This window comes from Hordeum vulgare, chromosome 7H (genome assembly GCF_904849725.1).
Source record: "Hordeum vulgare subsp. vulgare chromosome 7H, MorexV3_pseudomolecules_assembly, whole genome shotgun sequence".
Classification (NCBI taxonomy): domain Eukaryota; kingdom Viridiplantae; phylum Streptophyta; class Magnoliopsida; order Poales; family Poaceae; genus Hordeum; species Hordeum vulgare.
The window spans coordinates 523,424,611-523,445,991 of record NC_058524.1 but is presented as its reverse complement, the minus strand read 5'-3'; the positions used below and the strand labels follow the sequence as shown (position 1 = coordinate 523,445,991).

Sequence of the window (21,381 nt, the reverse complement as noted above, 5' to 3'; positions counted from 1 at the left end):
TGAGGATGTTTTACTTCTGTTAATATGCATGGGGTTGTGAACTTTTGGAAACTGTCTACTTTTGTAGTATGTATATATATGACCCTAATGTAGTATGTTTGTGAACTTGATGCCTAGTTTAGATATACTCGATGGTATCTATCTTATTAATCTAGAATGCTATCTGTATTTCTGTGTCATGGAATTTATTTGTGGTGTATGCTTCCTTCTGTTTAAATTACACAATGAATCATCATTTTTTCAAAATTTTGTGAATCTTGCAGTGAAATATAGAAGTGTAAGAAAGTACTCCCTCCGTCCCGAAATAAGTGACTCAAAAATGACACGATATCAGTTATCTCATTGCCTGACATTTCCTACAACAAATAATAAGTATCATCACATGTGCAAACAACATCAATAATAAAATATACAACACATAGCACTGGATTACGACCATTAAGTAAACTACCTGACTGAGGGCATTCAGACCGTGCACACAACCGATGCCAACGACCTATGATCACCGATGGATCCTCCCTTGTCTCCAGAGCGGTCGTCGACGATAAGGTACGTGGACTTTAGTAAGGAAGATGCCCACATCCCCCGTCGTGATCCGTTTGCATCGCGATGCGCAGCACAACTGAAATTAGATCAATGATAACCTGCGCCGCTGGTTACCTAGGTTAGCCGCCGTATCAAATAACGATAGCCGTCGTGCACACAGCTGACGGCAACCGGCACTACGGTAACCCTAGACAGATGAAACCCATATTAGCCGGCATGATCACTTTGTATGATGAGGAGCAGCACTACCGGAACAAGATCCGCGACCGCGTGTGCCGCCGAGTAGCAAGGTTACCCGCCCCCGCTAGGTTAACCACTACCATGAAAAAGGCAGCAGTTTGTTCGATGGTGCCGTGAACGAGACAAATGGGGGGAAGCAGGATGCGCGCGGTACCTGGGAGCAATGGAGGTTCACGGCGGCGCCGCGAGCGCTGTTGGACGAAATTGTCGGCGACGAAATCACTGTCGCCAATATTCGTAGAGCTCGTAAAGAACCTTAACTAGGATAATGCGTGAATGATGGAGCGGCTGGTTGTACGTGGTCGTGGGATCTTTTTTTCGAAGGAGGATATTGTACCTATACGATACGGGTTATACGAGGCTTCGATATGGGCTACGATCAGGGGGGGGGGGGGTTGTTAAAAATTACCCCTTCGAAATTGAGTTGGGGGGAGCAGGAAAGCATACGTCAAAGTTCATATATTCATGCAGCGAACGATTGGTTCTAGTCCAGAAACCAATCAGACCCTCCTTATTATATTGTTCTTGCCTGAAATCAGAGACTCATTATTTAGAGAGCAAGAAACTCGTGTAAATGTACACCTCCGCTAGCAGGCAGGTACAGTATATTATATAGCCAGTTTGCCAATTCCATCCTCTTCTCCGGCCGGTCCTGACCCCGTCGGGGTTCTCCCCCACAAGCACGAGGCAACTTGCAGACCGGCGACCACGCCAATCGAAGCAGTACGCACGTCACGTACGTACGTGCTCCCAAGCTATATAAGCACGCTTCGATTCCATGCTTCAGAGCACTCATCACTGCAACCTGCTAGCAATTCGCCAAGCTAAGCACCTTGCTTCGAGAATTACAGCTGTTGGCATAGTTTCCTCACACATCACAAGAGTATATTCTGATCAAGTGATCGGCGCGCTGGCATCACAAGCCATGGCGTCCTCCAAGGGCTCCTGGGCCGCGCTTGCATTGCTCCTCTTTGTTGCTGTCGCGTCCACGGCCGTCAATGGCGACCACAAGCTCTCCGCCAGCTACTACGACAAGACGTGCCCCAACATGGAGCGCGTCGTGCGGGCGGTCATGGCCTACAAGGTCGCCGGTGAGCCGGCCGTGGCACCCGCCGTCCTCCGCCTCTTCTTCCACGACTGCTTCGTCAACGTACGTACCGCAATACCTAGTGCACTCATGTCCTGTTATCTTGGTGATCCCTAGCTAATTACGATGTGCAAAACGTTACATGCGTGCAGGGATGCGATGCCTCCGTTCTCCTGGACAGCACGCACTTCTCCGAGAGCGAGAAGGACGCGCTGCCGAACGAGTCCCTCCGAGGCTTCGAGGTGATCGACGAGATCAAGTCCGTGCTGGAGCACGTCTGCCCGGCCACCATCTCCTGCGCTGACGTACTCGCCCTGGCGTCCCGGGACGCCGTCGCCATGCTCGGAGGACCCGCCTGGAGCATGCCTCTCGGCCGCATGGACTCTCGCACAGCCGACCGGGAAGCCGCCGAGAACCTCCCCAGCCCACACGAAAACTACACCTCGCTCGTCTCGATGTTCACGGAGCGCGGCCTCGATGCCCGCGACATGACCGCGCTCTCCGGCGCGCACACTGTAGGGATGGCCAACTGCGGGAACTACAGGGACCGCATCTACGACACCGACGGCGACGCCAACATTGATCCCTCCTTCGCGGAGACGAGGCGGCAGACGTGCCCCGCGGGTGGCAACGAGGGCGGCATGGCGCCATTTGACGAGCAGACACCGATGACATTCGACAACGCCTACTACAAGGATCTGATCGCGCGGCGTGGCCTCCTCAGCTCGGACCAAGCACTCTACGGCTCGGGCGGGGAGCAGGACAATCTTGTGGAGATGTATAGCAGGGACGGTAAGAGGTTCGCGAAGGACTTCGCCAAGGCCATGGTAAAGATGGGGAACATACACCCGTCCAAGGGAACCACGGTGGAGGTTAGGCTCAATTGCAAGATGGTCAACTAGCGCTTTGATCTAATTATTTGGTCTCAAAACGTACGTCAAGTGCAACCCATTCATGTTTTGGTGTTTCTGGTCAAGTTTGTTAACTAAATTGTAAATGTATTTTTTATTCATTCATTTGTTGGCCAATCATGTATGTTCTTCGTTTTTTCTTGTATTTTCTTCCTTCTAACGGAGTATGATTCAAATTTTATACTATCGTCTCAGCTTTCCTGGATATACTACCACCATTTCATAATATAGTGCACATAGATTTTTTTTAAGTCAAACCTCACAAATTTTAACCAAATTTGTTGTGAAAAATATTTACATTTAGAATGCCGAACATATATCTATAAATTCATAATAAGTTCTAGAATGATATTGTAGAATAAACAGTTTTCTCTATAAACTCATTCAGAATTAATTAAAGTTTCACTAGTGGAGAAAGGGGTATTAGAACCGGTTGGTAAGGGCCTTTGGACCCGGATACACATCCGGTGCTACGTATCCGGGACTAAAGGCCCCCCACTTTAGCACCGGTCTCTTACAAACCGGTGCTAAAGGCCTCCACGTGGGCGCCGAAAAGTGCGCGCAGGAGGAGGACCTTTAGGACCGGTTGGTAACACCAACCGGTCCTAATGCTTTTTTTTTCCTTTTCTTTTCAGGGTTTCCGATTCCGTATTTCGGTGTTTCCGTGTTCCGTATTTTCAGGGTTTTCGTTTACGTGTTTCCGGTTCCGTGTTTCCGTTTACGTCTTTCCGATTCCGTGTTTCCGATTCCGTGTGTCCGTGTTCCGTTTTTTACGAACACGTAATCGGAAACACGTATCCGGAAACACCGATTCCGTGTTTGCGGTTAAGTGTTTCTCCGATTCCGTGTTTGCGGTTAAATGTTGATGCACCAAATAAAAGTACATATATACATGTAACACGAAGTACTGGACCGATTATCATTACATAATTTGAAGTTCGTTTCCTATATATAGCTCTATACTTGCATAGAGAAGGGAGCTGGCTATTGGTTCATAGGATGGAAAAATTCTCCGCCTTCATCTATGACTTGCGTGAGGAGAAATCCTGCCAATTCCTCTGCAACTGCCTTGCAACGTTGGATTGGTCTTAGCATCGCCCGCTTTCGTTGCAGCTTTAAAAGAAGTAGATGAAAACAATTAAGTTATGAACAAAACTAACATAATTGATGGCAACATAAATAAAGTTATGAAGATCCGGTTACGTACCTCTAGATTTCTGGAAGTACGGGATTTCTCATTGATAATCCTGTGAATGTACTCGCAAACGTAGTATCCACAATAATCAGTGCCCTGTGGTTGTTGCGGGACGCCCTATATATGAGAACATAATTCAGTCAAATTAATAATAATCAAGAGAATGGTAATGGTATTGAAACCAGGGTACGTAGTACTACTTACTTTGTTAATCTGAAAGTGGAGCTTGTCTGCCCATGTACCGGGTTCTTCCTTGATGAACATTTGCCAAACCCTGGCCGACAAACAAAAATGAATACAAGAGTTAATTATTACTTACTTGATATCAGGAAATGAACGAAAAAGAGGCCCATGAACGAAAGAGGCCGATATATATATACCTTTGAAGCATCTGACGCGCGCTCTTCCATTTGTCAGCGTCCCAGGTTAACGGGTCCCAGACTTCAACCACTCCTTGATCGATTCTAATGATGAACAATATGAAGTGGGACCTGCGCACGTGTACACACACAGTCATGCATACTCATCAATTACACTTAACATCAGGTAAGCAAAATGGAATGTGTACAAGACAGTAACCCTCACTTGAATGCGTAGGGCCAAAGTATTTCTTTTTTGGTACTTTGTCGCTTCAAAAACCTTAGCAAATCATCCGGTATATCCTTGTTGAACTTTTCTATTGTCTCTTGATGAAACGAATACGGGTCAATGAACCCAAAGTCCCAGATTCCTGCCAACCTGCATTCACGAATCTTCATTCTGCATAGTAGCGTACAAAAAGAATGTCTCGTGAGTGATAATTATACGGGCAATGAACGCGAGCTTAACTAAATAATTAAATTACACAAATAAATCACTTACAAACAGTAGCAGCTGACGATAGCTTTGTGAGGGCACGTTGATTGTACATCTGGAAAAAATCATCGAACCCAACCTCCACACCGTACTCTCCGAAGTAGTGTTGATCCTGAACTGCCGCCATGATACAGTCTCTCTTTTGCCTTGCGGCCTCCAAGTACCAACCATGTAAATTCCATAGTTGGGTTGTTAGAGCACTAGGATTTTCGACCAGAGGCTGCTCGGGCTTATATTTATATACCACATCAGCAATAGCATAACCTACGTCGCCCATGCGTGGACCGGACACTGAAGCCTGGTCAGATAACACCTTGAGCGGGGCAATTGACTGTGCTTCTTGTTGTCCGAGCTGGGGAACTTGTTTCCCACATTTCGTCTGCTCCGCCTGCTTCATCTGCTCCGCCTGCTTCATCTGTGCGGTGTGCATCTTTTCAATGAACCGTTCATAGTCTGAAAGGGGCGGCGGTGGCGGCGGTTCAGGATAATATAAGTTGTCGATGGTGCGCTCAATTTTCCACTTTGGTACGTTCTTCAGAGTTTCCTTCCAGATGTCTGGAGGGGGCTTCAGGGGAAACCGTGCGAACCATGCTTTGTTTTTGGCTTTCACGGCCTCGTCTAGTTCCTCCGGAGTCATCAGGCCTGGTAACTTCGGGGGAGTCTTGACTTTATTGGGTTTCCTTTCTCTCTTCTTGGGAGGACTCCCGTTTCTTCTGAACTGCAGCTTCCGCTTTGCCGTACCCGTAGTGCGCGCATCCGTCGGCTCACTGGAGTGCACGGGCGATGGACACTCGGCCTCGGGCTCCCTATCTTCGTTGTGGGGTGGACTTGGAGGTGCGTTGGGGGGTGGACTTGGAGGTCGTGCATTCTCTGTACGAAAGTGAAAAAACTATTAAAAATAGGCTTACATGTGGTGCAACATTCAGTAATTGTTGGAGGTGGTGCATAATTGTACCTGGAGGAGTCGGTGGCCTTGGCGCCGCGTTAGGAAACACGATGTGTTTCTTCTTCCACAAGATGATACCAAGCTCCATTTCTCCCAGTGTCTTCTCACCTTCACCTCCAGGAATATCAAGCTCAATTGACTGGCATCCCGGCGTAATTGTTGACAACCTGACACGAGCATGGGATGCTGGAATCTGACCACCATGGTAGGTTGCTCCAGGTTGATTCGGTAAAGCATAGCCTGACGCCACCATGAAGGATATGTTCCCCATTGGCATATGTATCTCACAGTTTGTCTTCTCCGTGACATCATCCACGGGGTAGTGAGGCGCCGACGGTTCGACTGCAGGACCGTCTTCTAGCTGCAGCTGCGTGGAACCCACGCTGCTTCTATGCTGAGATGGGACGGCATCTGCTACAGGATCGTCTTCTAATTGCTGCCTATCAGCGTCAGGTGCAGGATCTTCTTCCTCCTCTTCAGTGTCAGGTACAGGGTGTCCCCCTTTCTTCAAGAGAAACGACACCTTTTCTTCTAATGTCGCTATCCGTTCCAGCGCCTTCCTCTTGCTTCTACCACGGCTTCTGTAAGTGCCAAGGTCCGCCGGAAACCCTTGGTTCCACGGGGTAGTGGCTCCAAAGCCTCGTGTTCGTCCCCACTTTTCGGGGTTCCCGAGTGCCTTCGTCAACTCGTCGTTCTCTCTATCGGGAACAAAAGTTCCTTTTCGAACAGCTTCTATTGCCTTCTCTAGATCTGATACGACTTGTCTTATTTTTTCCGACCATGGTCCCTCCGCAACAATCATCCCAGTCTAAGCGTCCAACGTTGCCCCATGCGCGAACAACCAGAACTTGGACCTATCGGGCCAGTCATGTGTCTGTGGAATGGTATTTCTTTTCAGAAGCGCATCTTCATAGCGTCGCCACCTAGGCAGGGCAGTCATGTAGCCACCTGACCCCAAAATATGGTGATATTTCTTCTTCTTCGCATTCTCCGTATTTGTGGCTGATCGGGATGTAAAGACACCCGATTTCTTGTACGCCTTAAAATCAGGCCAAGCGTCTCTTATCTTCACTAGGTGCCCAGTGAAAACTGGATCTTCGTCCTTATATTTCTTCCACAAGTCTTTCTTCCACCTCTGGAGTTGTGTGGCCATCTTCTTCAAAGCCCACTCCTCGACTTTCTTCTTCTTATCTTCCGCTACGCTGAAATTTAGCCAGACCGTGTCGCAAAGCACTCTTTTCAATCTATCATCGACATAAGTAGCTCCAACGTTGGCACCGGTCTTCGGCTTATTCCATTCTATTAAGTTGATCGGGACCAGGTCTCTTACAACAACTCCGCACTGATTTACAAATTTGCGATAAGTTTCTGGGGGTTCCAGTGGTTTGCCATCAGCAGCAACTTTATCGATCGAGTACCTTGCAGTATCTTTCAACCTTGCGGTCGGGCCTCGTTTCGACTTTGTCTCAGTACTTGCGCTAGGTGTTCCGGAGGGCACCTAAACGGGAAAATAATGATTCGTTAGTAAGTGCAATACAAATTAATTTTTGCGTCAACAGTGACTTGAGATATACATTGGCAGAGTTTGTTCCGGAGGGCACTTCTTCATCTACTACATCTTCTATATTCTCAGCTCCGTCACCGGAGTCGTTCAAAAATTGATTGCTAAACGCATGCCCACCGTCGTCATCATGATATATGGCCGTTGCATCTTCAAAAATCATCTGGCACATGTATCTTTCCTTCTCCGCCTCACCCATTTCCGCGAGTTGATCGGCGTGCTGATCATGTGGTTCTTGGGGATCCATAGCTCAACACCTGCTAGTAACAAGAATTTAACTTAGCAAAATTATTTACGGAAAAGTTTTACGGAACCGGAAATTTTACGGAAAAGTTTTACGGAATCGTCGGAGTCGTAATCATCGCAAAGTTTTACGGAATCGTCAGAAAGTTTTACGGAATCGTCGGAAACTTTCCCCGCAGTTATGGAATTAATCGTCGGAATCGTAGGAAAGTTTTACAGAATTGTAATCGTCGGAAACTTTCCCCGCAGTTATGGAATTAATCGTCGGAATCGTAGGAAAGTTTTACGGAATTGTAATCGTCGGAAAGTTTTACGGAATCGTCGGAATCGTCGGAAACTTTCCCCGCAGTTATGGAATCGTCGGAATCGTAGGAAAGTTTTACGGAATTGTAATCGTCGGAAAGTTTTACGAAATCGTCGGAATCGTCGGTTTAGGGTTTTACGGAATTGTCGGTTTAGGGTAAACTATGAATCGTCGGTTTAGGGTTTTACGGAATCGTCGGAATCGTCGGTTTAGGGTAAACTATGAATCGTCGGAATCGTCGGTTTAGGGTTTTACGGAATCGTCGGTTTAGGGTAAACTATGAATCGTCGGAATCGTCGGAATCGTCGGTTTAGGGTTTTACGGAATCGTCGGAATCGTCGGTTTAGGGTAAACTATGAATCGTCGGAATCATCGGAATCGTCGGAATCGTCGGTTTAGGGTTTTACGGAATCGTCGGAATATGATGAAGGCGGCTTCACGTAACTTTTTTTTATAGGATGTCCTTACGTGAATATACGAAAATATGGATATACGAAAATATGGATATACCTTTGACGACGGCGCGGCGAAGAGGCGGCGAGGAGGCGACGTTGCGGAGAGGAGGCGGCGCGAGGATCGGCGAGGAGGTGGCGCGAGGACGCCGTGCGCGAGGAGGCGGCGAGGATCGACGAGGAGGCGGCGGCCGGCGCGGCGAGGAGGCGACGGCGCGGCGAGGAGGCGGCGAGGATCGTCGGCCGGCGAGGGGGCGCGAGGAGGCCGCGGCGCGAGGAGGCGGCCGGCGCGGCGAGGAGGCGGCGGCGGCGGCGCGAGGAGGCGGCGGCGCGGCGAGGAGGCGGCGGCGCGGCGAGGAGGCGACGGCGCGGCGAGGCGGCGAGGAGAGATCGAGGCGGCGAGGAGGCGAGAGAAGGAGAGAAGGCACGCGCGGGAAGGCGAGAAGTTGGCGACCCCGGAGAGGTATAGGGTCTTTAGCACCGGTCCGTGTTAACAACCGGTGCTAAAGACCCTTTAGCACCGGTTGCTAACACAGACCTGTGCTAAAGGGTCCAAATTCGGGCGCGAACCGAACCCACCTTTAGGACCGGTTGTTGTTACAGACCGGTCCTAAAGGTCACCTTTAGGACCGGTTGTTGTTACAGACCGGTCCTAAAGGTTTTTTTCCTTTTTCTTTTTTCCTTTTTTCTGTTTCCTGTTTTCTTTTTCTTTTTGTTTCTTTTTTCTTTTTCCTGTTTCTTCTTTTATTTTTCTTTTTTCCTTTTTTCTGTTTCCTGTTTTCTTTTTATTTTTGTTTCCTTTTTCTTTTTCCTGTTTCTTCTTTTATTTTTCTTTTTTCCTTTTTTCTGTTTCCTGTTTTCTTTTTCTTTTTGTTTCCTTTTTCTTTTTTCTGTTTCTTCTTTTATTTTATTTTTTTGTTTTCCTTTTCTGTTTTTTTACATTTATTTACAAATTGTCAAAATGTCATTTTTACACTTAAAAAATAAAAAATGATATTTATCAAAATGATCAAATTTAGTGGAAACTAGTCAAATTTTTAATATTTATCAAAATGGTCAACACAATTACATAAAAGGTTTAATACATTATTACACATCACCAACAACACCCCTCTATCTATTTTTCTTCTTGCCTTTCTTCTGATTGCGCCGTAACCATGGACTATCTTCATCATTTAACGGGATGCTTGGATCATCTTTGACTTTGAAGGGAGGAATTTCATCAAATTTATTGTAATCTTCTGACATGTCTGTCTTGTCCTCGACTCCCACGATGTTTCTTTTCCCTGAAAGAACTATGTGGCGCCTTGGCTCATCGTCTGATGTATTCGCTTCCTTATCTTTTCTTTTTCTCGGTCTGCTAGACATGTCCTTCACATAGAAAACCTGAGCCACATCATTGGCTAGGACGAATTGATCATTGCCGTACCCAAGATTCTTCTGATCCACTGTTGTCATTTCGTACTTCGGGTCTACCTTCACGCCTGACAGGTTGAACCATTTGCACCAGAACAAAGGGACCTTAAAGGAAGGTCCGTAGTCAAGTTCCCATATCTGCTCTATGTAACCATAGTATGTGACCCTTTGCCCGTTGTCGTCTTTTGCATCAAACCGGACGCCACTGTTTTGGTTGGTGCTCTTTTTATCTTGGTCTGCCGTGTAAAATGTGTTACCATTTATCTCGTACCCTTTAAAGGTCAATACATTCGAAGATGGTTGCTTGGCCAACAAGTATAGCTCATCTTCAACAATGTTGTCATTAATGAGACGTCTTTGCAACCAACCGCCGAAAGTCTTCGCGTGTTCTTTAGCAATGAAATCTTCAGGTTGCTCCGGGTATTCCGAGCGTAAAATATCCTTGTGTTCCTGGATATATGGAGCCGCCAAGCTGGAATTAACTAGAACTGTGTAGTGTGCTTGAGTGAAAGATTGCTCATCCATACATGTTGTTGATTTCTTTCCTAGCGTGCCTTTTCCACGCAGTCTCCCCTCATGGCGCGACTGAGGAACACCGATCGGGTTCAGGTCAGGAATAAAGTCAACACAAAACTCAATGACCTCCTCTGTTCCATAGCCCTTGACCATGCTTCCTTCTGGCCTAGCACGGTTTTTAACATAATTCTTCAAGACTCCCATGAACCTCTCAAAGGGGAACATATTGTGTAAGAATACAGGACCGAGAACGGAAATCTCTTGGACTAGGTGAACTATGAGGTGCATCATAATATTGAAGAAGGTTGGTGGGAACACCAACTCGAAGCTGACAAGATATTGGACCACGTCCTTCTGTAAACTTGGTAGAGTTGCTGGATCGATTGCCTTCTGAGAAATTGCGTTGAGGAATGCACATAGCTTCACAATGGGTACTCGCACGTTTTCTGGCAGAAGCCCCCTCAATGCAATCGGAAGTAACTGGGTCATGATCACGTGGCAGTCATGAGACTTTAGGTTTTGAAACTTTTTCTCTTCCAGGTTTAGTATTCCTTTTATGTTCGACGAGTAGCCAGACGGGACCTTGATACTGCTCAGGACTTGGAAAAAGATCTCCTTCTCTTCCTTGGTAAGAGCGTAGCTGGCAGGACCTTTGAAATTCTCTCGATTCATCAGGTCATCTCGTTCGTGCATACGTTGGTGGTGCAGCCGTGCTTTTGGTGTATCTCTCGACTTCTTCCCATGCACGCCCAATAAGTTTAGCAGGTTCACGCAAATATTTTTCGTCACGTGCATCACGTCGATCGCAGAGCGAACCTCTAGGAATTTCCAATAGGGTAGTTCCCAGAATATAGATTTCTTCTTCCACATGGCTACGTGGTTGTCGGCGTCATTCGGAACAGATTGTGCGCCGGGACCCTTACCAAAGATTACTTTTATATCTTTGACCATGTCATATATATCAGTACCTTTAGGGAGGGTTGGCTTCCTCCGTGTATCTGCCTCGCCTTTGAAATGCTTTCCTTTCTTTCTTACGGGATGCCTGTCTGGAAGAAATCGACGATGCCACGGGTACACATTCTTGCCTATATGTATACTTTCAGTCTCGCCTAAACAGTGTGTGCATGCGCTGTATCCCTTGTTTGACTGTCCTGAGATGTTACTAAGAGCGGGCCAATCATTGATGGTTACAAACAGCAACCCTCGTAGGTCAAATTCCTCCTGTTTGTACTCGTCCCACACACGTACACCTTCGTCAGCCCATAACTCTAAAAGTTCATCAACCAGTGGCCTCAGGTACACATCAATGTTGTTGCCGGGTTGCGACGGGCCTGGGATAAGCACTGGCATCATAATGAACTTACGCTTTATGCATAACCAAGGAGGAAGGTTATAGATACATAGAGTCACGGGCCAGGTGCTATGACTGCTACTCTGCTCCCCAAACGGATTCAGGCCATCTGTACTTAGACCAAACCTTAAGTTTCTTGGGTCACGTGCAAAGTCCTCGTACTTATCGTCGATGTTTCTCCACTGCGACCCATCAGCGGGTTGTCTCAGCATATCGTCTTCCTTACGGTCTTCTTTGTGCCATCGCAGCAACTTGGAATGCTCTTTGTTTCGGAACAAATGTTTCAACCGTGGTATTATAGGAGCATGACACATCACCTTGGCAGGAACCCTCTTCCAGGGGCGGTCGTCGCCCTCAACATCACCAGGGTCATCTCGCCTGATCTTATACCGAAATGCACCGCATACCGGGCAGGCATTTAAATTCTCGTGCTGACCGCGGTAGAGGATGCAGTCATTGATGCATGCATGTATCTTATGCACTTCCAATCCTAGAGGGCAGACAACCTTCTTTGCTTCGTACGTACTGCAGGGCAGCACGTTATCTCTTGGAAGCATCTTCTTCATTATTTTCAGCAGCTTTTCAAATCCCTTGTCAGATATTCCATTCTCTGCCTTCCATTGCAGCAATTCCAGGGTGGTGCCCAGCTTTTTCTGGCCATCTTCGCAATTTGGGTACAACAATTTTTTGTGATCTTCTAACATGCGCTCCAACTTCAACCTCTCGTTTTCATTTCCGCAGTTTATCTGTTCTTCACGAATGACCTGACGAAGATCATCATCAGACTCATCAACAATGTCCTCAAGTTCAGGCTCGTCTTCCCCCATTTCAGTATCACCGTGTTCACCGAACATAGGATAGTTATCATTATCCTCTTCTTCTTCATTGTCTTCCATTACAACCCCTCTTTCTCCGTGCTTGGTCCAACAAAAATAACTGGGCATGAAGCCTTCTTGCAACAGGTGGGTGTGTATGGTTCTTGAGTTAGGGAAATTCCTCTTATTCTGGCATTTTTTACATGGACAAAAAATAAATCCATTCTGCCTGTTTTTCTCAGCCACATTGAGAAAACTATGCATGCCATTAAGGAATTCGGGACGACGTCGATCACTGTACATCCATTGCCGGTTCATCTGCATTATATAAATTTATCAAAAACCATTATGCTAAATCATCATGACTAAATTAATTAATTAATACAAAAATTTCATCACACGTTAAAACCAAAGTAGCGTAGTGACCATACATATATAGTTCTCATAAAAACACACACTGAAACCAACCATAAAAACTCTCTCTAATTAATGCATTTAAAAACAACAACAAATGCGATCAAAATCGCAACAAAGGTAACAATTGACCCGACGGCATAATGATACCAAGCCTCTTTACTAATTGCATATTTTCTAATCTTTCTAATCTTCAGACGCATTGCGTCCATCTCGCTCTTGTGACCATCGACGACACCGGCAAGAACCTTTTCCAAGGTCATCTTCTCTCTTTCAGTTTTTTCCAACCTTTCTTCAGTTTTTTCAATCTTTCTTTCAGGCCAACATTTTCTTGTTCAACTAAGTGTAACTTCTCACCAATAGGGTCGATTGGCATTTCCGGTTCCACTACCTCCTAGATAAAAATATCTATGTCAAGTTGGTCGGCGTAATTAATTGTCATATAATCAGAAAATGAAAATATGTAGTTATAAAAGATAATATACCACATCCGAATCATAGACTGGACGAGGGCCAACGGGGACGGATATCAAAACCATGGCGCTATACATATAAAAAAATCTTACACAATAAGAAAATTATATACAAGTAAATATGTAAATCATACAAATCAAAATTTGTTTTGGTAAATAAAAACAATAGGCTCACCAAGGTTGTGTCGGTGACGGGGCGATCGACGGCGGTGAGGAAGGGGACGAGGCACGCGACACTAAAAAAACCACAAATCATAATTAAATTTGAGCTCAAATTGCATATGTATACATAACAAATGATGAACTCTCTCTAGCTTAGGCATTTCATCAAACACCTAGCTAGCACAACAAAAATGAAATGAGCAAGAAAACGAGCAAAACTTGCAATGCTGGAAGAGGGAATGTTGATGCTAACCGTAGGACCGATGGGTGCCAACAATCTTGACAAATGGTGGAGAAAAATGGGGATGGATTAGAGCTCCCAAGAGGAAGGAGAGAGCAAAAATGGAGTTGAGCTCGAGCTAGAAAAAATGGGGTGGAATATAGGGTGCTCAGGGAGGAAGGAGAGGAGGGCTTTAGGACCGGTTTGTGTCAAAAACCGGTGCTAAAGGGTGTGACAGCGGGGCCCTGCAGTTGCTGCAAAAATGAGAAAACCTTTAGAACCGGTTTGTGATACAAACCGGTTCTAAAGGGTCTGTCCACTGGGCCCCCCTCCCTGCAGCAAACGGTCCAAAAACCTTTAGGACCGGTTTGTGTTACAAACCGGTCCTAAAGGCCTTGCGGCCATTTGCTGCAGGGAGGGGGCCCAGCGGACAGACCCTTTAGAACCGATTTATATCCAATCCGGGTCAAATGTTGTTGGCTCAATGCCCTGTTTTCTACTAGTGTTTCATTTTTTTCAAAAGAATTATACGCACTACATTATGAAACGGTGTTATCATTTTGCTTCTGGTATTCCCCAACATTACTCTCCATCTATTTATCTAATCTTCTAGTATATAGGGAAATAGGCTACAAAATCTCACATTAATGAGAAACATCCGCTCCTTGATCCTCCCCAAAATTACATAATACACAATAGATTTTTCACAACAACCATAATTAATTGTGCACCGCTTCATACCGATTGAATGAGTTTACATGAATCTCAAGCCTACTCTCCTTCCTTTGCACGCCCCAATGGTGACCTGCCACCGTCCCACTTGACGGTGCCCCTTCCTCTACCCTTCCCCACATTGGTGGCGGCCATGGTCTCGTCTTGAACGCCTGCATACAAAAGAGCACACACTTGCAGTTAATGCGAGCAACAGGGTTGTCAATCCCCTTGAACTCGTTACTTGCAAGCGATATGTAGTGATAGATACATAATTTGATAAATATAAATAAAAATATTGAATAAAAAGAAATTAAATAATAACAACAATGTATTTTTGATTTTTGGAAATTAATTTGTAGAGACGCGGGGCCACAATTTTCGCTAGAGGCTTCTTTCTAGTAGAAAGCATATGGTGGGTAAACAAATTACTCTTGGGCAATTGATAGAAAAACGCATAGTTATGCAATATTTATTCATGGCAATGACCATTACATATAGTCATCACGTTCGTAAGCAAGCAGACCGACTCCTGCCCGTATCTACTACTATCACTCCACCCATCCATCGCTATCCAGCATGCATCTAGAGTATTAAGTAAAAACATTGTAATGCTTGGAGGATAATGACATGGTCACTAGTAGGAAAAACCTTATAGGTAGGAGCCTAGTAGTAGCACTGGAAAATACCACGCGCTGCTGCTACTCCGTAGTAGTAGCGATGGATGTAGTTCTAGCGCTACTGGGAAACGGAGCCCAACGAGGCCATCCGCAGTATTTGTAGTAGTAGCGCTTCCCTGGAGCCATCACTATTGATAATTTCCATAGCAGTAGCACTGGACAGGAGCAAGCGCTACTGCTAAATGGGGCCAAACGAGGCCACCGACAGTATCTCTATCAGTAGCGCTGGATTGTAAAAAGCGCTACTGCTAATTTCCGTAGCAGTAGCGCTTCCTTGCAACCAACGCTACTTCTACACGTGGGCAACTTCATTTACACCCACACGCACTCTCCCCCTTCCTCACCCTTTGCCCTCCTTTCTCCTTTCCTCATCCATTGTGACTTCCCCACCATTATTGCCCTTCTTCTCTCTTTCTTCTACCTATCACCCACACACACACACCCTCTCCCCCTTCCTCCCCCCATTTGCCCTATCCCCTCCTATGTCCTTTCCTCCACCACTATTGCCCTTTCACCCACACCCCACCTCTCTCCTCCCCCCTTTTGCCCTATCCCCTCCTTTCTCCTTTCCTCCACCATTGTTACCCTCATTTCACCCACAACACCCCCTCTCCCCCTTACTCCCCCTTTGCCCTATCCCCTCCTTTTTCCTTTCCTCTCTCTAAGTTCTCCACCATTGTTACCTCTCCATTATTTAGCCGTGCACAATCTCTCTCGGGATATATATATAGGTGAGTAAAAAGTTGTGCATTTCAATAATGGGAATATGTGTGTTTGCGATATGAAGGGATATTGTGTGAGTGAAATGACCCGTGAGTTGCTTATGTTTTGCCGAAATGTCGATTTATTTCCGTTTCGGCGAATTACGAGCAAACTCGATATGTCCTATTTTTAGGCAAGGTCATGCCAAATTTTTATATGCATGCATTTTGTTTATGACCCTTTTGCTTGTTATACCTTACAGTCATGAAGGTGAGTGGTAGGAAGGTGGAGCGATACTTGGAATCCGTGATTATGGACATGTGTGAAAATAAACGGACTGGCATTAGATGTCCGTGTACAAGATGCAAAGAAGGAGTAATTTTGGACCCTTTTGATCGTGGCAGTTTGAAGGCCCACTTGCTGATCAATGGTTTCATGGATGGCTATACTCAGTGGATAAGTGAAGATGATGATGAGGACGTCCACATGGCAAGGAATAACGACATGGATTTAGACGAAGAGATGACTGATCGACAAGAAGGCGATGTCGCCAGACACGATGACGGTGAAGAATCCGGACACGGCGACGGGGAAGAGTCTGGACATGGCGTCGGAGAAGATTCTGGACATGGCGAAGTAGCAGAGTCCGGACATGGCAGAGAAGAGTCGATGGACACGCCGCAGACTTCGACGCTACTAAGTTCAGTCATGCAGGACCCTCATGTTCGAGACCTCCTTCGCAAGAGTAGGAATAGCGACACAATTGATGATAGAGAGGAGGCCAAGCTGGCATAACTTGAAGTAGACTCGAAGACTCCATTATATGACGGTTGCGATCCCGAGGTTACCCGCTTGAGTTTCACGCTCGAACTTCTAAAGATGAAGGCCAAAAACAAATGGACAAACAAAAGCCTTGATGAGCACTTGAAGTATCTACAAAGTAAAGTTCTTCCCATAGGGAACTTGTGTCCTACTAGTATCGATGAGGCCAAGAAAATAGTTTGCCCTCTAGATCTGCCGCACATTAGATACCACGCATGCACCAACGTTTTCATCATTTATCGGGGTGAGCACGCGGAAAAAAACCAGGTGTCCAGTGTGCAATGCTTCTCGATACAAGAAGGTAGGAAAGAAAGCTCCTCAGAAAGTTGTATGGTACTTCCCGATCACTCCCCGTCCGCAGCGGTATTTCGTAGATCCTAAGGAAGCAAAACTCATGCGCTGGCACACAGAGAGGAAGAAGCCTGCTGATGGAGATGATCCGAAGCTAAGACACCTCGCAGATGGTAGCCACTAGAGAGCACTCAATGCCGAATATCATTTTTCGGAGAAGATGCAAGGAACATCGTGCTTGGTGCGTGTACCGATGGCATGAATCCGTTTGGAAACCAGAGCACCAACCACAACACATGGCCCATCTTTGTATGGATGTACAATCTCCCCGCATGGAAGTGCATGAAGACAAAGTACATACATATGAGCATGCTGATTCAAGGGCCGAAACAACCGGGAAATAATATGAACCTATATATGGGGTTTCTGAAAGAGGATCTAGACATGTTATGCAAATTGCTAGTCAAGACATGGGACGCCAGCACCATAGATTATTTCTACATGAGAGTTGCGCTCATGACGATGGTGCACGACTATCTCGGTTATGGGTACACCTTAGGCCAGGTGTGCCATGGCTACAGTGGATGCACGAGGTGCATGGATGATACAACATATCAGCACCTTACGTCAATGAAAGATGGCGGGTCTGGGAAAATCATGTACATGGGGCATCGAGGTGGCTCGAAAAGGATGACCCGTTGAGAAAACGTGGAGATCTATTCAATGGTTTGGATGAGCATCGAGGACCTCCACGTAAGAGGAGCGGCGCCAAAATCAACAAGCTGTTAAATGTTTGGCAAGAGTGCCCCGCGCTGGGAAAGATGGAAAAGGTGCCGGATCCGCTCCTAAAGGTATGGAAAATGAGGTCTGTTTTCTGGGACTTGGAGTACTGGACCAATCACGACACACCTCATTGCCTTGATCAAATGCATATAACGAAGAATGTCCTTGAGAGCTTGCTTGGCACACTAATGAACATGCCGGAGAAGACCAAGGATTGGCCGAAGGCAAGGAAAGAGTTGAAGGATTTGGAGATCAGGGGGGATCTCCACATGCGCCGTAAAAAGTCGACGGAGGAGACGGAGACGGAGACGGCGACGAGGCCAAGGGAAGAAAAGTCAACAAGAGGGAGAAGAGTTGTTGCCCCCCTTCTTGCTTCACCTTAAGTCCGAAGGAGATCGATCAATTCGTCAAGTGCCTTACGGGAATCAAATTTAGTTCTGGTTATTGTGGGAAGATAAGAAGATTTCTAGACACCAAGAAGAAAAGGTTTAGCGGGATGAAGTCTCGTGACTGTCACATAATGATGACGCAGATACTCCCGGTTGCCATTAGAGGGATAATGGACAAGCACGTCCGTGAGACACTTACTGGTCTCTGTTGGGGAACGTCGCATGGGAAACAAAAAATTTCCTACGCGCACGAAGACCTATCATGGTGATGTTCATCTACGAGAGGGGATTTCCGATCTACGTACCCTTATAGATCGCACAGCAGAAGCGTTAAGAAACGTGGTTGATGTAGTGGAACGTCCTCACGTCCCTCGATCCGCCCGGCGAACCGTCCTATGAACCGTCCCGCGATCCGTCCCACGATCTAGTGCCGAACGGACGGCACCTCCGCGTTCAGCACATGTACAGCTCGACGATGATCTCGGCCTTCTTGATCCAGCAAGAGAGACGGAGAGGTAGACGAGTTCTCCAGTAGCGTGACGGTGCTCTGGAGGTTGGTGGTGATCGAATCTCAGCAGGGCTCCGCCCGAGCTCCGCAGAAACGCGATCTAGAGGTAAAACCGTGGAGGTATGTGGTCGGGCTGCCTTGAAAAAGTTGTCTCACATCAGCCCTAATAGCTCCATATATATAGGAGGAGGGAGGGGAGGCTTGCCTTGAGGCTCAAGAAGCCCCAAGGGTTGCGCACCAAGGGGAGGAGGAGTCCTCCTCCAATCCTAGTCCAACTAGGATTGGAAGGTGGAGTCCTTCTCTTCCTTCCCACCTCCTTTTTTTTCTTTTCTCTTTGATTTTCTATCTATGGCGCATAGGGCCTTCTTGGGCTGTCCCACCAGCCCACCAAGGGCTGGTGCACCACCCCCAATGCCTATGGGCTTCCCCGGGGTGGGCTGCCCCCTTGGTGAACATCCGGAACCCATTCGTCATTCCCGGTACATTCCCGGTAACTCCGAAAACCTTCCGGTAATCAAATGAGGTCATCCTATATATCAATCCTCGTTTCTGGACCATTCCGGAAACCCACGTGACGTCCATGGTCTCATCCGGGACTCCGAACAACATTCGGTAACCAACCATATAACTCAAATATGCATAAAACAACGTCGACCCTTAAGTGTGCAGACCTGTGGGTTTGAGAACTATGTAGACATGTCCCGAGTGACTCCTCGGTCAATATCCAATAGCGGGACCTGGATGCCCATATTGGATCCTACATATTCTACGAAGACCTTATCGTTTGAACCACAGTGCCAAGGATTCATATAATCCCGTATGTCATTCTCTTTGTCCTTCGGTATGTTACTTGCCCGAGATTTGATCGTCAGTATCCGCATACCTATTTCAATCTCGTTTACCGGCAAGTCTCTTTACTCGTTCCGTAATACAAGATCCCGCAACTTACACTAAGTTACATTGCTTGCAAGCCTTGTGTGTGATGTTGTATTACCGAGTGGGCCCCGAGATACCTATCCGTCACACGGAGTGACAAATCCCAGTCTCGATCCATACTAACTCAACGGACACCTTCGGAGATACCTGTAGAGCATCTTTATAGTCACCCAGTTACGTTGCGACGTTTGATACACAGAAAGCATTCCTCCGGTGTCAGTGAGTTATATGATCTCATGGTCATAGGAACAAATACTTGACACGTAGAAAACAGTAGCAACAAAATGACATGATCAACATGCTACGTCTATTAGTTTGGGTCTAGTCCATCACATTATTCTCCTAATGATGTGATCCCGTTATCAAGTGACAACACTTGACTATGGTCAGGAAACCTTGACCATCTTTGATCAACGAGCTAGTCAACTAGAGGCTTACTAGGGACAGTGTTTTGTCTATGTATCCACACAAGTATTGTGTTTCCAATCAATACAATTATAGCATGGATAATAAACGATTATCATGAACAAAGAAATATAATAATAACAAATTTATTATTGCCTTTAGGGCATATTTCCAACAGTCTCCCACTTGCACTAGAGTCAATAATCTAGTTCACATCACCATGTGATTCTAACGAATCTAACACCCCTATAGTTCTGGGGTCTAATCACGTCTCGCTCGTGAGAGAGGTTTTAGTCAACGGTTCTGAAACTTTTAGATCCGTGTGTTCTTTACAAATCTTTATGTCATCTTATAGATGTTGCTACTATGTGCTACTCGAAAATACTCCAAATATCTACTCTACTATACGAATCCGTTTCACTACTCATAGTTATTCGGATTAGTGCCAAAGCTTGCATCGACGTAACCCTTTACGACGAACTCTTTAACCACCTCCATAATCGAGAAAAATTCCTTAGTCCATCAGTTATTAAGGATAATTTTTTAACCGCTGCTAGTGATTCAATCATGGATCACTCTTTGTACCTCTCAACAGACTTTGAGTCCAAGCACACATCAGGTGTGGTACTCAGCATGGCATACTTCAGATTCTACGGCCAAGGCATAGAAGACGACCTTCGTCTATTCTCTTTATTCTGCCGGGGTCGGGTTTTGAGTCTTACTCAAATTCACACCTTACAACACAACCAAGAACTCCTTCTTTGCTGATCTATTTTGAACTCCTTCAAAGATTTGTCAAGGCATGCATCTTGTTGAAACTTCTATCAAGCGTTTCGATCTATCTCCATAGATCTTGATGCTCAACGTTCAAGTAGCTCAATCCAGGTATTCCTTTGAAAAACTCCTTTCAAACAACCTTGTATGCTTTACAGAAATTCTACATTACTTCTGATCTACATTATGTCAACCACATATACTTATCAGAGATTCTATAGTGCTCCCACTCACTTCATTGGAAATACAAGTTTCTCATAAACCTTGTACAAACCCAAAATCTTTGATCATCTCATCAAAGTGTATATTCCAACTCCGAGATGCTTGCACCAGTCCAATGAAGGATCGCTGGAGCATGCATACTTGTTAGTATCTTTAGGATCGACAAAACCTCCTGGTTGTATCACATACAATGTTTGCTCAAGGAAACCGTCGAGGAAACAATGTTTTGTCTTGCTATGTGCAATATTTCACAAATAATGCAGCAACTACTAACATAATTCCAACAGACTTTTAGCATCGCTATGAGTGAGAAAGTCTCATCATAGTCAACTATTTGATCTTGTCGGAAACATCTTTGCGACAAGTCGAGATTTTCTTAATGGTGACTTATCACCATCATCGTTTGTCTTCCTTACAAAGATCCATCTTTACTCAATAGTCTTACTACCAT

General features: G+C 45.9%; 1 protein-coding gene across 1 annotated transcript; it reads left to right on the top strand.

The window, feature by feature from the left end:
• The first annotated feature begins 1,640 nt into the window (after positions 1-1,640).
• Positions 1,641-2,814, top strand: LOC123412953 (peroxidase P7-like). The gene is made up of 2 exons (XM_045105909.1): positions 1,641-1,936; positions 2,026-2,814. Exons 1-2 carry the CDS (start codon positions 1,712-1,714, stop codon positions 2,773-2,775), a joined length of 975 nt encoding a protein of 324 aa, XP_044961844.1. The 5' UTR covers positions 1,641-1,711; the 3' UTR covers positions 2,776-2,814.
• The last annotated feature ends 18,567 nt before the right edge of the window (positions 2,815-21,381 follow it).